The sequence below is a fragment of the Hyla sarda genome, chromosome 6 (genome assembly GCF_029499605.1).
Source record: "Hyla sarda isolate aHylSar1 chromosome 6, aHylSar1.hap1, whole genome shotgun sequence".
Taxonomy (NCBI): domain Eukaryota; kingdom Metazoa; phylum Chordata; class Amphibia; order Anura; family Hylidae; genus Hyla; species Hyla sarda.
In genome coordinates, this window is record NC_079194.1 from 51,194,981 (window position 1) to 51,209,616 (window position 14,636).

General features: G+C 43.3%; 1 protein-coding gene across 2 annotated transcripts in view; it reads right to left on the bottom strand.

Annotated features, from left to right (window-relative positions):
- Positions 1-1,475: 1,475 nt before the first annotated feature.
- The window catches only part of UCHL5 (ubiquitin C-terminal hydrolase L5), a 53,560-nt gene continuing 40,399 nt past the window's right edge, over positions 1,476-14,636 (bottom strand). For both annotated transcript variants that reach the window (XM_056523687.1, XM_056523686.1), the window contains exons 10-11: positions 3,988-4,086; positions 1,476-1,864 (exon numbers count right to left, since the gene is read on the bottom strand). In XM_056523687.1, coding sequence (XP_056379662.1) covers positions 1,823-1,864; positions 3,988-4,086 — 141 coding nt within the window. In that variant the 3' untranslated portion in view covers positions 1,476-1,822. The remainder of the gene's footprint in view (positions 1,865-3,987; positions 4,087-14,636) is intronic.

Consider the following 14,636-nt stretch of genomic DNA (forward strand, 5'->3'; position numbering starts at 1 on the left):
CTGTGTTTTTTTTTATTTTTTTATTTATTTATAACATTGACAGATAGCGCAACAGATTCAGTCTTCTCATACTCACCCTGAAGTCTTCAACCAGCTTATGGCCACGCTGCAGCATAGCAGGCTAAGATAGCAGGGCGAGCAGGGGCAAGTGGGGGACCCGGACTCAGGGTACAACCTCCAGGCGCTGGCCGTTGTCGAGAAGGAGTTGTTCGCTGCCCTGCCTTTCGTGGCTCCGCTCGCAGTGTCTGGAAGTTCATTACTCCGAAAGCTGTGTGCAGGCTTCCTTGTTCGCGGCCGCCCCCTCGTGACGTCACGCCCGCCCGCCCCCTCAATGAAAGTCTACGGGAAGGGGGCGCGACCGCTGTCACGCCCCCTTCCCATAGACTTTCGTTTAGAGGGTGGGCGCGACGTCACGAGGGGGCGGACGCAAACACGGAAGCCTGCACACAGTGTTCGGAGTAATGAACTTCCGGACGCTGCGAGCGGAGCTCCGGAAGGCAGGGCAGCGGACAACCCCTTTAACAGTACATACTCTATATCTGTGCCCCATCATCGCATATGGGGGAACAGGGAGCGCCATGCTCCTGAACCCCCACCTGAAAAAAGGAAACAAAAGGGAGTAAAGAACCTAACTAAACAGCCCTTACTAGAAAATAATAAAAAAGACCAGGTCTGATGAGCACCAGACCTGTGTCTTGCCTCCTACTGACACTAAGCTAAAACCGATTACCTCACTTCCAGTGGGCGGGTATATCCTGCCAGGGAGGCGCAGACTTTTTTTTCCTAGTGTCAGCGCCTCCTAGTGGCAAGAGCATATACCCATCAGTATAGGTGTACCCCAATGAAGAGTGACCGAGAAAACTCATTTTTTGCACAAATCATTTAGACATTAAAAAAAAAATTTGCTTTTTGCAGTGGTCTGTGATTTATCAACTGCAACTTTTTTAAATTGTCCTAATTTTTAGTGAAATCTTACCCCACCCCAGGCCACACTTGGAAACTTGTCTACATATAAGCTATTTTGCTATTTTTACGAAGAACGTGCACCTCTTTGATAAATTTGAGTAAAGTTCACATGACATACACTCTGGGGTAAAAAAAAAAAAAAAAAAAAAGCTTGTATTACACAGACAATGATAAATTCCCTGCATAGTGTTCTATGGGACAGTGTCGTGGGCATGCTCTGTGACCTGTGCAATGGTCAGTGTGCAGGAAGGAGAGAGCAGGAAGTGATCTGTGTCCACTAACTATTGTGAATGATTGATCTACATATAGCTGTTACTTTCAATTATAATCCTGCAACAATGATGACCATGAGGGCTCAACTGCCACCTCTACAAAATAGCAAGTGTCAGCTTATTATTAGGCTTAGTAGCCAAAGTTAAAACGACAAGATTTTAGAGTTTTTTTTTTTTTTTACATTTTGAAAGGGATATGAAGAATTTGAAAAAAACAAAACAAAATATCACCAAAAATACTGTGAAAAATTTATGTTTAACTTAAAGACGTAAATCATTGTTTGACGAAACATTCCCTTTAAAAATCACATAATGCAATTGTCGACTGGTCTCCAATACCGAGTATAGATCTATTTTAATTCTAATATATTATGAAATTCACCTACAGCATTTATAGTAAATATGCACCAGTATGTGGGATTTAAACAGAATGTATATACAAAACAAATGAAAATTTAGCAAAGTGTATATATTACATGAAATTTCTTGGCGGCTATTTATTTTTTTTTCTCTTCAAGTTCTATGACAACAAAAAGTCGAAGCATGACATTTCTTTCTTCTCCACTATATTTGGCAAACAGTGTTCATTTCGCCTCCTGTAGTCTTCTGGTTTGCTTTTCTTTGGCCTAAGAAACAAAAACAAGAAAAATCATGAACTTTACTATTGAATATTTTTATGCAATCGACGAATCTTGCCTAAAGATACTTCTAATAAATGGTCTGGAAGTGAAACTCAACACAAGCTTACATCGTCTTTATAACAACACTAGCTTTTGCCCGCGGCTTCGGTCGCGTTAAATTTGAGGCACCATAGATCTACTTGTAAAGTAATTGTCCCCGTTACTATCGTGGGACATAATGGAAAACGCTTCCCAGTTAGCTGAATACACTAAGAAGAGAAGAAAGGAAAGTTCCGGCACTGCTACTATTTTGCCCATTAACATAATCCGACATCAATATACTGCGTGTACTGCTAACAAATATATGCCAAACTGTGGATCAACATGGGTGGTGCTACACGCTGGCAAAAGATATGGAATCCTTACACAAAAGAGAAAAGTTGTGGAGCAGCTCACCAGGTCCGATGTCTGTGGTTCGAGATGAAGCATCGCGGTCATGCGGCAGAAGGACGTGGAGGCTGTGATGTTACGGGGGGGGGAAATCGGGCGTCGGGCCACAGCCGTATCGCACCGTTTGGTGCTTCGTCAGGCCCCAAGGGGCCTGACGAAGCACCAAATGGTGCGATACGACTGTGGCCCGACGCCCGATTCCCCCCCGTAACATCACAGCCTCCCCATCCTTCTGCCGCCTGACTGCGATGCTTCATCTCTAACCACAGACATCGGACCCGGTGAGCTGCTCCGCAACTTTTCTCTTCCCTTTAGCTACTACATGGCTAACGATTTGCTCGCGAACCTCCCTGGCCATCACTTGTGTGTCATACAATATATAAGAAATGGCCCGAAACAAACAGGTTCCATCTCCAACTACAGGAATAACGTTGTGGGGCACCATAGTCCATTCTATTTTCAACAATTCTACATTCATTGTGATAGATACCAAACTAAAAAGGAGAATTATAGTCAGAATAAAGAAACAAAAAGGGGGAACCCGCCTTCTCGCGCTGCTTATATACTGTCCGGGTGCAGCGCGTGCATGTCACATTTATGAGGTGGCCCGCCTTCTCGCGCTGCTTATATACTGTCAGGGTGCAGCGCGTGCATGTTGCATTTATGAGGTGGCCCGCCTTCTAGTGCTGCTTACATGCTGTCAGGGTGCAGCACGTGCATGTTGCATTTATGAGGTGGCCCGCCTTCTAGCGCTGCTTACATACTGTCCGGGTGCAATATTATTTCATGTTTTGATTGATCATTCTTTGCAGTGAAGCAGGAAATTGTCCCAGGTGTGCTTCAATTGGTGGGGTGGCTGATGTGTAGGAGGGAGAAAAGTGACCTCCCACTTACAAACAAGGGATCAGGGATGCTGGGATGGTAGTTGGAGGTAGGGAACGCCAACAGGAAATAGCCATTTTACATAAACAAAAGCATTAGTGTTTTAGTGGACAGTGAACAGCCATTTATCCTCAAGACAAGCACGGATCCTTCCTAATCATACTCATTACTATCTGGCAGGTAAGTACTTAAATCACTTTATGATGGAGAACCCCTTTAAGGTCATACTGTAGTAACTCACTATCTTCACAGTGAGATAGTACTAAAGCAGGGGATAAACACCCTGATCTTATGTCATGTATGCCTCTACACACCAGATCACCACTCTGTTAACCCCAAATTTCCCTCCCACATCAGAGTTCTCTGCTCATGTATGCACAAGCTACAAGCCTCTTAAAGAGCCAGCGCATGCTAAGTGCCCCTGACTCCAGCCATTGCCCATGTGCAATGGCTAAAGTCCGGGGCCAGCAACCCAGCTTGTTTTGATAGCAAAACTATTTAACACCGATATTAAACATGCCCAATTTCCTCTTAGGGAAAGTCAGCACACTCAAATGACTTTGTTCTTAAGTGTATGGGCAGCGTAACACTTGAGCAATGCATTTACCACCCCTAAGCTCCCACTGTCCTTCCAGGAGTTGCACATATCACAAAATATATTCGTGAAGGCACACATGCTTCCCATTAGCATAAGTACCAGAGAGACTACATAAAATTCAGCTTGGCAACACATCAGATTTTTCTGGTGTATGCACAAAAGCTTAAGAGAAAGACGTACATAAAATTGCGGAACGTACCTTTTCTACTAGTGGTATTAACTGCTGATGTTCTGCTAACGTTTTCAACAATTCCATGATAAATGGAAGGTAGTTGTGCTTCCGTCTGATGTTCTCAATCTGGTTAAAGAAAATAAAACTTAAACAACATTCATATTGATATATATTTTATGCATATATTTGATACATTTTATATTTAGTGCAGTGTTTCCCAACCAGTGTGCCTCTAGCTGTTGTAAAACTACAACTCCCAGCATGCTGAAAGTTGTAGTTTTGCAACAGCTGGAGGCACACTGATTGGGAAACCTTGATATAGTGGATTTTTTTAAGCAGGTAAGGATGCATTCACACTAGGGATTGACCGATATAGATTTTTTTAGGGCCGATACCGATAATCTGTGGAGTTTAAGGCCGATAGCCGATTATTTATACCGGTATAAATTATCGGCTATTTCTCTCCCCCACCCCTGAAGCCGCTGCAGATCATTGATTTAAAGCGGGCGCTTTAAATCAATGAACTGTAGCGGCTTTTGCAGTGCCAGAGACCGCCACCCGCTTCTCTCCCCCTGCCTGTATAATGCCCCCTGTCCTGTGCCCCTCATATATAATGCCCCATGTCCTGTGCCCCTCATATATAATGCCCCATGTCCTGTGCCCCTCATATATAATGCCCCATGTCCTGTGCACCTCACATATGACCCCTGAGGGTGCAGAACAGGGGGCATTATATGTGAGGGGCACAGGAAATGGGGCAATATATATGAGGGGCACATGTCAGGGGGCATTATATGTGGGGGCATTGTATGCGAGGAACACAGGACATGGGGCATTATATGTGGGGGTCACAGGACAGGGGGTATTATGTATGAGGGGCACATGACAGCCCATCCCTGTCATGTGCCCATATAATGCCCCCATGACTTATAATACCCTATGTCCTGTGCCCCTCACATATATTGCCTCCTGTCCAGTGCCCCTCACATATAATGCCCCATGTCCTGCCCCCTTAGGGGGCATTATATGTGAGGGTACAGGACATGGGGCATTATATGTGAGGGGCACAGGACAGAGGGAATTATAAGTCAGGGGGGCATTATATGGGCACATGTGCCCTCACATATAATCCCCCGTCCTGTGTTCCTCACATATAATACCCCCCTGATATGTGCCCCTCACTTATATTTGCCCGTCCATCCATACAGCGCTTGAGCAGTGCTCACCTTTCTCACGCTGCTATGTTCTTGTACTGTGAGTGAGAGCTGCAGGGACGTGATCTCCGGGCGCCGGTGCGATGATGTGATGTCATCACGCCGGCCTGCCGTGCCGCGGCTCTCACTCCCACTGCAAGAATGAAGCAGCGTGAGAAAGGTGAGGGAGTGGAGGAGCGGGACAGCTGTCAGGCAATTGCTCCGCACGGCAAAACAAGGCGTGCGCACGAATCGCGGGACTTCAGTACCGGCCTGAAGTTCGGGGCCGGGACTGAAGTCCCGCGATTCGTGCGCACGCCTTGTTTTGCGCATTATTGGCAGGTTAGAAGACGGTAACGGAAAAAAACGTGAATATCGGCCGTGCCGATAATCGGTCGATCCCTAATTCACACCACTTTTTATGCTTCCAGGGGCTAAATCCAGCAGGAGCATTTTTAAACCGTCTGCTGCCATATTCCTGCCGGACCCCATTCAACTCAATGAGCTGAACAGAGTCAGCTAGTGACTGCAGTTGGGTAATTTTCTGACCATATTCGGCTTATGGCCCTGGCTGAACACCGCAGAAGACCAGGGTGTTTTCAGTCTGGCCAAAAGCGGATAAGTCCTAAAACGTCCCAACTGAAGTCACTCTCCAGATGCAGCCACAAAGTGCACAAAACATGGTGTGAATGCACCCTAAGTAATCTGTATTTATTACAAATTAAAAAAAATAAAAAAAATGGATGCAAAACAAATAATTTTAAACTCCTATTGTGTAGAAGGACCTTGGACAGAAATCACTGCTCCATATGACTATTAACTTTTCCCCCTATTATTTCCACAGCATTGTCATATTGCAGGGCACCATAAAGCAGACAACTACTTTTCAAGTCTAACCATAAAGTCTGAATTATTAGCAACATTATGTATAGCTTATATTGGGTAGAAGCCTCTAGTAGGTAGGTAGGGAACCCTCGCCTTTTGGGTAGAAGCCTCAGTAGTTTAGGTAGGTATGGAACCTACTGCCCTGAGGCTTCTGCATCCTTAGCAAGATAAAATTACATAATCAGGCAGCAAGTCCAGCACCACTCCAGATAACGGAGCGAAAAATAAAGAGGTCTCAGCACGGGAGAGTAGGATAGGGATTTTTTTTTTATGGTCTGCAGGTATTGGGGACATTTGCAGAAGTCCGGTACCAGCATCAATACCAGTATCGGGAGATCCCCAATTACAAGAGTCACCACAAGGAAAATAATAAAAAATATATTTTTAAAGAAATTTATATATATATATATATATATATATATATATATATATATATATATATATATATATATATCCACAGAGGGAGAGACACACACGTTATACTGCGGAATTCTTAATGTGGAACCAAAAAAAAATAAACAACCGAGTGAAGGGTCATTTCCATTTCTCTGTTTGGATACATATTTTTGTTTAATATCATGGAATAAGTGTTGCCAAAATATTTAAAGTCACAAAAAAAAAAAAAAAAAATAAGTTAATTCTTCAACAAAAAGCTGAATAGATACGGAAGAAAAATAGAAAACCTAAAATACCAGGGGCATTCATTAAAGATTTCCCCTGACCCACTTCAATTTTACACAGGACGCTGAAACTGCACGTGTAATGACATAAGTCCCAATAGGTTACGTGCCAATTTGCAACTCAGAACTGATAACGGTCTTGACTTTACAGGTGCTGAAGTGGTGTGAGGTTGGATACAGAGCAGTCACCAAGTTCCTTTACTTGAAAGGCCGCACACCAAAGGAGACGTTCGATGAGATGAGGTTTATGGTGATGATTCCCCATCATGTAGTCAACAACTTGCATCGTCAATTCAAATGTGGTCGGACTTCGGGGCAAACAGCTCCAATTCCAGGGCGACCCCACTCTGCTATTGATGAACACACCTTCCAGCAAGTGGAGATCGCAATTTTGGAAAATTGTTGCATAACCATTCGCCACCTAGCCCAAAATGTCAAGGTTAGTGTGGGGTTCATGGAAAAATCATCCAAGACCATCTTCATATGCATAAGGTATCCGCTCGCTGGGTTCCCTGGCTGCTCACACCTTTCCAGAAGAAGGAACGAGTCGAATGCTCTCAGGCTCGATTGACGATGTGCCATGGAAACCAGAAGGACTTTTCAACAGACTGAACACACAGGATGACAGCTGGGTCCATCACTATCATCCTGAAACTAAAGTCCAGTCGATGCAATGGAAGCATCATGACCACCTCCAAAGAAGGCACAAGCCCAACTCTCAGCAGGCAAGGTCATGCTCACAGTATTTTGGGACCAGCACGGAGTAGTATTGATTGATTTCCTAGCAAAGGGTACCATGATCACTGGGGCATACTATGCTTCACTGCTGCCGAAATTGCGGGATGCCATCAAAACAAAGAGACACGGCATGTTTACCAAAGGTGTCCGCCTTCTGCGAGACAATACACCAGTTCACAACTCACATGTTGCCCAAATGGAAGCATGCTCCTGTGGCTTTGAAATTCTACCGCATCCCCCTTATTCACCCGATCTCGCACCATCGGACTTCCACCTCTTTCTAACAATGAAGTAATTTTTGAAGGGCAAGCATTTTCCAGATGCGGAGACTGATTTCCGAAGTCACAACGTGGATCAACCTGTCGACTTCTACAAGCGAGGTGTTTACAGTTACTTAACCCATTCCCGCAAAATGTCATATATAAACGCCGGGTTGTGCAGTGCGTTCGCGCATCCCGGCGTTTATAAATGACATTCAGTTAACCCGGCGATGCGCAGCATCGCACGGGTTAACTGGCAGAAGTCCCGCTGTTTCCAGCAGGGGACAACTTCTGCTTCACCCCCAGGACCATCCATTGATGGTCCTGGTCAGCGATCACTGTGATTGGTCCCTGTGGACCAATCACAGTGATCTGGGGTGAAAGTTCAGATCCCCCGCACTGCCCGCCCCTGGAAGTCGGGCAGAACGGGGGACGAAGGCTGCAGGGGCTCGCGGGGACCTGCGGCACACGGGGGGAACACGGGGGGAACACGTGGGGACCGGCGGACTTACATGGAGCAGCGGCAGGACCGAGGATCAGCGGCAGGACCGGCCACGTGGACGAGCAGCGACGGGACCGGCAGGTAAGTATGTAGTCCTCAGAGGCAGCAGTGAAGATCTTCACTGCTGCTTCTAGGAGTCTGAAAACTACAACTCCCAGCATGCCTAGACAGCCTTTGGCTGTCTGGGCATGCTGGGAGTTGTAGTTTTGCAACATCTGGAGGGCCCCAGTTTGGAGACCATTGTATAATGGTCTCCAATCTGTGCTCTTCCAGCTGTTGCAAAACTACAACTCCCAGCATGCACTTCAGCTGTCTGGGCATGCTGGGAGTTGTAGTTTTGCAACAGCTGGAGACACACTGGTTGGGAAACATTGTTTCTAACTCGGTGTTTCCTAACCTGTGTGCCTCCAGCTGTTGCAAAACTATGACTCCCAGCATGCACTAAAAGACCATGCATGCTGGGAGTTGTAGTTTTGCAACATCTGGAGGGCCCCAGTTTGGAGACCATTGTATAATGGTCTCCAATCTGTGCTCTTCCAGCTGTTGCAAAACTACAACTCCCAGTATGCACTGACTGTCCAGGCATGCTGGGAGTTTTAGTTCAGCAACATCTGGCCCTTCAGATGTTGCCGAACTACAACTCCCAGCATGCCCTTCAGCTGTCTGGGCATGCTGGGAGTTGTAGTTTTGCAACAACTGGAGACACACTGGTTGGGAAACATTATCTGTTTCTAACTCAGTGTTTCCTAACCTGTGTGCCTCCAGCTGTTGCAAAACTATGACTCCCAGCATGCACTAACAGACCATGCATGCTGGGAGTTGTGGTTTTGCAACAGCTGATGCAAGCGCCCCCCCCCCCCCCCCCCCCCGCCCCGCCACCCCCGTGAATGTACAGGGTACATTCACATGGGCGAGGCTTTTACAGTGGGTTTCTCGCATCTTGAGATGCAGCAAATTTTGCGCTGGGAAACTCGCTGTAATCCCCCGCCCATGTGACTGTACCCTAAAAACACTACACGAACACAAAATAAAATAAAAAGTTAAAAACACTACATATACACATACCCCTACACAGCCCCCCTCCCCCAATAAGAACGTCCGGTACACCACTGTTTCCAAAGCAGAGCCTCCAGCTGTTGAAAAACAACAACTCCCAGTATTGTCGGACAGCCGTTGACTGTCCAGGCATGCTGGGAGTTTGTCCACCCCTATGCAAATCCCTAATTTAGGCCTCAAATGCACATGGCGCTCTCACTTTGGAGCCCTGTCGTATTTCAGGGCAACAGTTTAGGGTCACATATGGGGTATCGCTGTACTCGGGAGAAATTGCGTTACAAGGTTTGGGGGGCTTTTTCTTCTTTAACCCTTCATGAAAAGGAAATGTTGGGGTCTACACCAGAATGTTAGTGTAAAAATGTTTTATTTTTTACACTAACATGCTGATGTTGCCCTATACTTTACATTTTCACAAGAGGTAAAAGGGAAAAAAGCCCCCCAAAATTTGTAACGCAATTTCTCCCGACTACAGAGATACCCCATATGTGAGCGCAAAGTGCTCTGGGGGTGCACAACAAGGCCCAGAAGGGAGAGCGCACCATGTACATTTGAGGTGATTTGCACAGGGGTGGCTGATTGTTACAGCGGTTTTGACAAACGCAAAAAAAAAAAAAAAACACATGTGACGCCATTTCGGAAACAACACCCCTCATGGAATGTAATGAGGGGTGCAGTGAGAATTTACCCCCCACAGATGTCTGACGGATCTTTGGAACAGTGGTCCATGAAAATGAAAACTTGTACAGCCCACTGTTCCAAAGATCTGTCAGACACCAGTGGGGGGGGCAAATGCTCACTGTACCCCTTGTTACGTTCCTCAAGGGGTCTAGTTTCCAAAATGGTATGCCATGTGTGTTTTTTTTTGCTGTTCTGGCACCTTAGGGGCTTCCTAAATGCGACATGCTCCCCGAGCAAAATTTGCTCTCAAAAAGCCAAATATGACTCCTCCTCTTCTGAGCATTGTAGTTTGCCCATAGTGCACTTCAGGTCAACTTATGGGGTACCTCCATACTCAGAAGAGATGGGGTTACAAATTTTGGGGGGTATTTTCTGCTATTAACCCTTGCAAAAAGGTGAAATTAGGGGGGAAACACACATTTTAGTGGAAATTATTATAATTTTTTTTTTTACATATGCAAAAGTCGTGAAACACCTGTGGGGTAATAAGGCTCACTTTATTCCTTATTACATTCCTCAAGGGGTCTAGTTTCCAAAATGGTATGCCATGTGTTTTTTTTTGCTGTTCTGGCACCATAGGGGCTTCCTAAATGTGACCTGCCCCCCCGAGCAAAATTTGCTCTCAAAAAGCCAAATATGACTCCTTCTCTTCTGAGCATTGTAGTTCGCCCATAGTGCACTTCAGGTCAACTTATGGGGTACCTCCATACTCAGAAGAGAAGGGGTTACAAATATTGAGGGGTATTTCCTGCTATTAACCCTTGGAAAAATGAAATTTGGGGGGAAACACACATTTTAGTGAAAAAAAAATTTTTTTTTTACATATGCAAAAGTCGTGAAACACCTGTGGGGTATTAAGGCTCACTTTATTCCTTGTTATGTTCCTCAAGGGGTCTAGTTTCCAAAATGGTATGCCATGTGAGGGTTTTTTGCTGTTCTGGCACCATAAGGGCTTCCTAAATGCAACATGCCCCCCAAAAACCATTTCAGAAAAACGTACTCTCCAAAATCCCCTTATCGCTTTTTCCCTTCTGAGCCCTCTACTGCGCCCACCGAACACTTTACATAGACATATGAGGTATGTGCTTACTCGAGAGAAATCAGGCTACAAATATAAGTATACATTTTCTCCTTTTACCCCTTGTAAAAATTCAAAAATTGGGTCTACAAGAACATGCGAGTGTAAAAAATGAAGATTGTGAATTTTCTCCTTCACTTTGCTTCTATTCCTGTGAAACACCTAAAGGGTTAAAATGATGACTGAATGTCATTTTGAATACTTTGGGGGGTGCAGTTTTTATAATGGGGTCTTTTGTGGGGTATTTCTAATAAGAAGACCCTTCAAATCCACTTCAAACCTGAACTGGTCCCTGAAAAATAGTGAGTTTGAAAATTTTGTGAAAAATTGGAAAATTGCTGCTGAACTTTGAAGCCCTCTGATGTCTTCCAAAAGTAAAAACTCGTCACTTTTATGATGCAGACATAAAATAGACATATTGTATATGTGAATAAAAAATTTTTTTATTTGTAATATACATTTTCCTTACAAGCAGAGAGCTTCAAGGTTAGAAAAATGCAAAATTTTCAAATTTTTCATCAAATTTTAGGATTTTTCACAAGGAAAGGATGCAAGTTACCACAAAAATTTACCACCATGTTAAAGTAGAATATGTCACGAAAAAACAATCTCGGAATCAGAATGATAACTAAAAGCATTCCAGAGTTATTAATGTTTAAAGTGACAGTGGTCAGATGTGCAAAAAACGCTCTGGTCCTTAAGGCCAAAATGGGCTTGGTCCTGAAGGGGTTAAAGAGATGGGAGAAGTGTGTGTGTCCCTAGGTGGCACCTATGTAGAGAAGAACTAATAACTGTGCCAAGTTTCATTACTCTCAGTCCACAGAAAGTGGGTCAAGGGAAATCTTTAACCCCTTAAGGACCAAGCCCATTTTGACCTTAAGGACCAGGCCAATTTTAATTTAACGTTTTCTTTTTTTCCTCCTCGCCTTCTAAAATCCATAACTCTTATATTTCCATCAACAGACCCATATGAGGGCTTGATTTTTTGCATGACCAATTTTACTTTTTAATGGCATCAATCATTTTACTATAAAATGTACAGCAAACCCAAAATATTTTTTGGGTGAGGAAATTTTAATGAAAACTATTTTGCAAATTTTGGAGGGTTTCGTTTTCCCACTGAACACTTTACGGTAAAATGACATGTTTTCTTTGTTCTGTGAGTCAATACAATTAAAATGATAACCATGGTTACTATTACTGTATAGCTTTAAAAAAAATTCAAACTTTTAAACCAAGTTAGTACGTTTAAAATCCCTCTATTTTGACGACCTATAACTTTTTCATTTTTCCATATAAGCGGGGGTATGAGGGCTCATTTTGTGCCGTGATCTGTACTTTTTATTGATATAACATTTGCGTATATAAAATGTTAAAGTTTTTATTGATTTTTTTTTAATATGATGTGACAAAAAAAGCAGCAATTTTGTCTTTTTTTATTTACACGTTTACACCGTTCATTGTAAAGGTTCATTAATATTATATTTTGATAGCTCAGACACTTACACACGCGGTGATATCAAATATGTTTATACTTTTTTTTAACGCTTTTTGGGGGTAAAACGAGAAAAAGGAATGATTTAAATTTTTATTGGGGGATTTTTTTTTTTTACACTTTTTACGTCCCCATAGGGCACTATTTACAGCAATCATAAGATTGCTAATACTGTTCAATGCTATGCATAGAGCATCGCACTGATCAGTGTTATCGGCTATCTTCTGCTCTGGTCTACTTGATCTCAGAGCAAAAGACCCCAGGAGATGGCCGGAGGCAGGTGAGGGGACCTCCGTCTGCCATTTTAGATAATCGGATCTCCGCAGAAATGCAGCGGGCGATCCGATCATCCATTTAAACATGCACATTGCAGCAGATGCCACGATCTGTATTGATCACGTCATCTGAGGGGTTAATGGCGGATATCAGCACGATCGCTGATGTCCGCCATTACAGCTGATAGCAGCCGGGACCTGCAGGGCATGACGCAAGCATCGCTCCGATGCTCGCAGTCATGTACAAGACAAAAATGTACATCCTGGTGCGCAAAGTACATTCTGCACCAGGACATACATTTAGGTCCATGGTTGTTAAAGGGGTATTCCAGTCAAACACATTTTTTCATATCAACTGGCTCCAGAAAGTTAAGCAGATTTGGAAATTACTTCTATTAAAAAAATCTTAATCCTTCCAGTACTTATCAGCTGTTGAAGTTGGGTTGTTCTTTTTTGCCTGACCACAGTGCTCTCTGCCGACACCTGTGTCTCAGCAACTGTCCAGAGCATGCGCACATCCCCATAGCAAACCTTTCCTGTTCTGGACAGTTCCTGACATGGACAGAGGTGTCAGCAGAGAGCACTGTGGTCAGACAAAAATGAACAACCCAACATCAACTTCAACAGCTGATAAGTACTATAAGGATTAGGATTTTTTTAATAGAAGTAATTTACAAATATGTTTAACTTTCTGGAGCAAGGTTGTTTGAAAAAAAAAATATATGTTTTTAACTGGAATACTCCTTTAACCCCTTCAGGACCAAGCCCATTTTGGCCTTAAGGACCGGAGCGTTTTTTGCACATCTGACCACTGTCACTTTAAACATTAATAACTCTGGAATGCTTTTAGTTATCATTCTGATTCAGAGATTGTTTTTTCGTGACATATTCTACTTTAACATAGTGGTAAATTTTTGTCGATACTTGCATCCTTTCTTGGTGAAAAATCCGTAAATTTGATGAAAAATTTGAAAATTTTGCATTTTTCTAACTTTGAAGCTCTCTGCTTGTAAGGAAAATGGATATTACGAATACATTTTTTTTTGGTTCACATATACAATATGTCTACTTTATGTTTGCATCATAAAATTGACGTGTTTTTACTTTTGGAAGACACCAGAGGGCTTCAAAGTTCAGCAGCAATTTTCCAATTTTTCACAAAATTTTCAAACTCGATATTTTTTCAGGGACCAGTTCAGGTTTGAAGTGGATTTGAAGGGCCTTCATATTAGAAATACCCCACAAATGACCCCATTATAAAAACTGCACCCCCCGAAGTATTCAAAATGACATTCAGTCAGCGTTTTAACCCTTTAGGTGTTTCACAGGAATAGCAGCAAAGTGAAGGAGAAAATTCACAATCTTCATTTTTTTACACTCACATGTTCTTGTAGACCCAATTTTAGAATTTTTACAAGGGGTAAAAGGAGAAAATTTTTACTTGTATTTGTAGCCCAATTTCTCTCGAGTAAGGACATACCTCATATGTCTATGTAAAGTGTTCGGCGGTCACAGTAGAGGGCTCAGAAGGGAAGGAGCGACAAGGGGATTTTGCAGAGTACGTTTTTCTGAAATGGTTTTTGGGGGGCATGTTGCATTTAGGAAGCCCTTATGGTGCCAGAACAGCAAAAAAAAAAAAAAACACATGGCATACCATTTTGGAAACTAGACCCCTCGGGGAATGTAACATGGGATAAAGTGAACCTTAATACCCCACAAGTGTTTCACGACTTTTGCAAATGTAAAAAAATAAAAAAATTAATTTACCTAAAATGCTTGTTTTCCCAAAAATTTTACATTTTTAAAAAGGGAAATAGCAGAAAATACCCCTAAAAA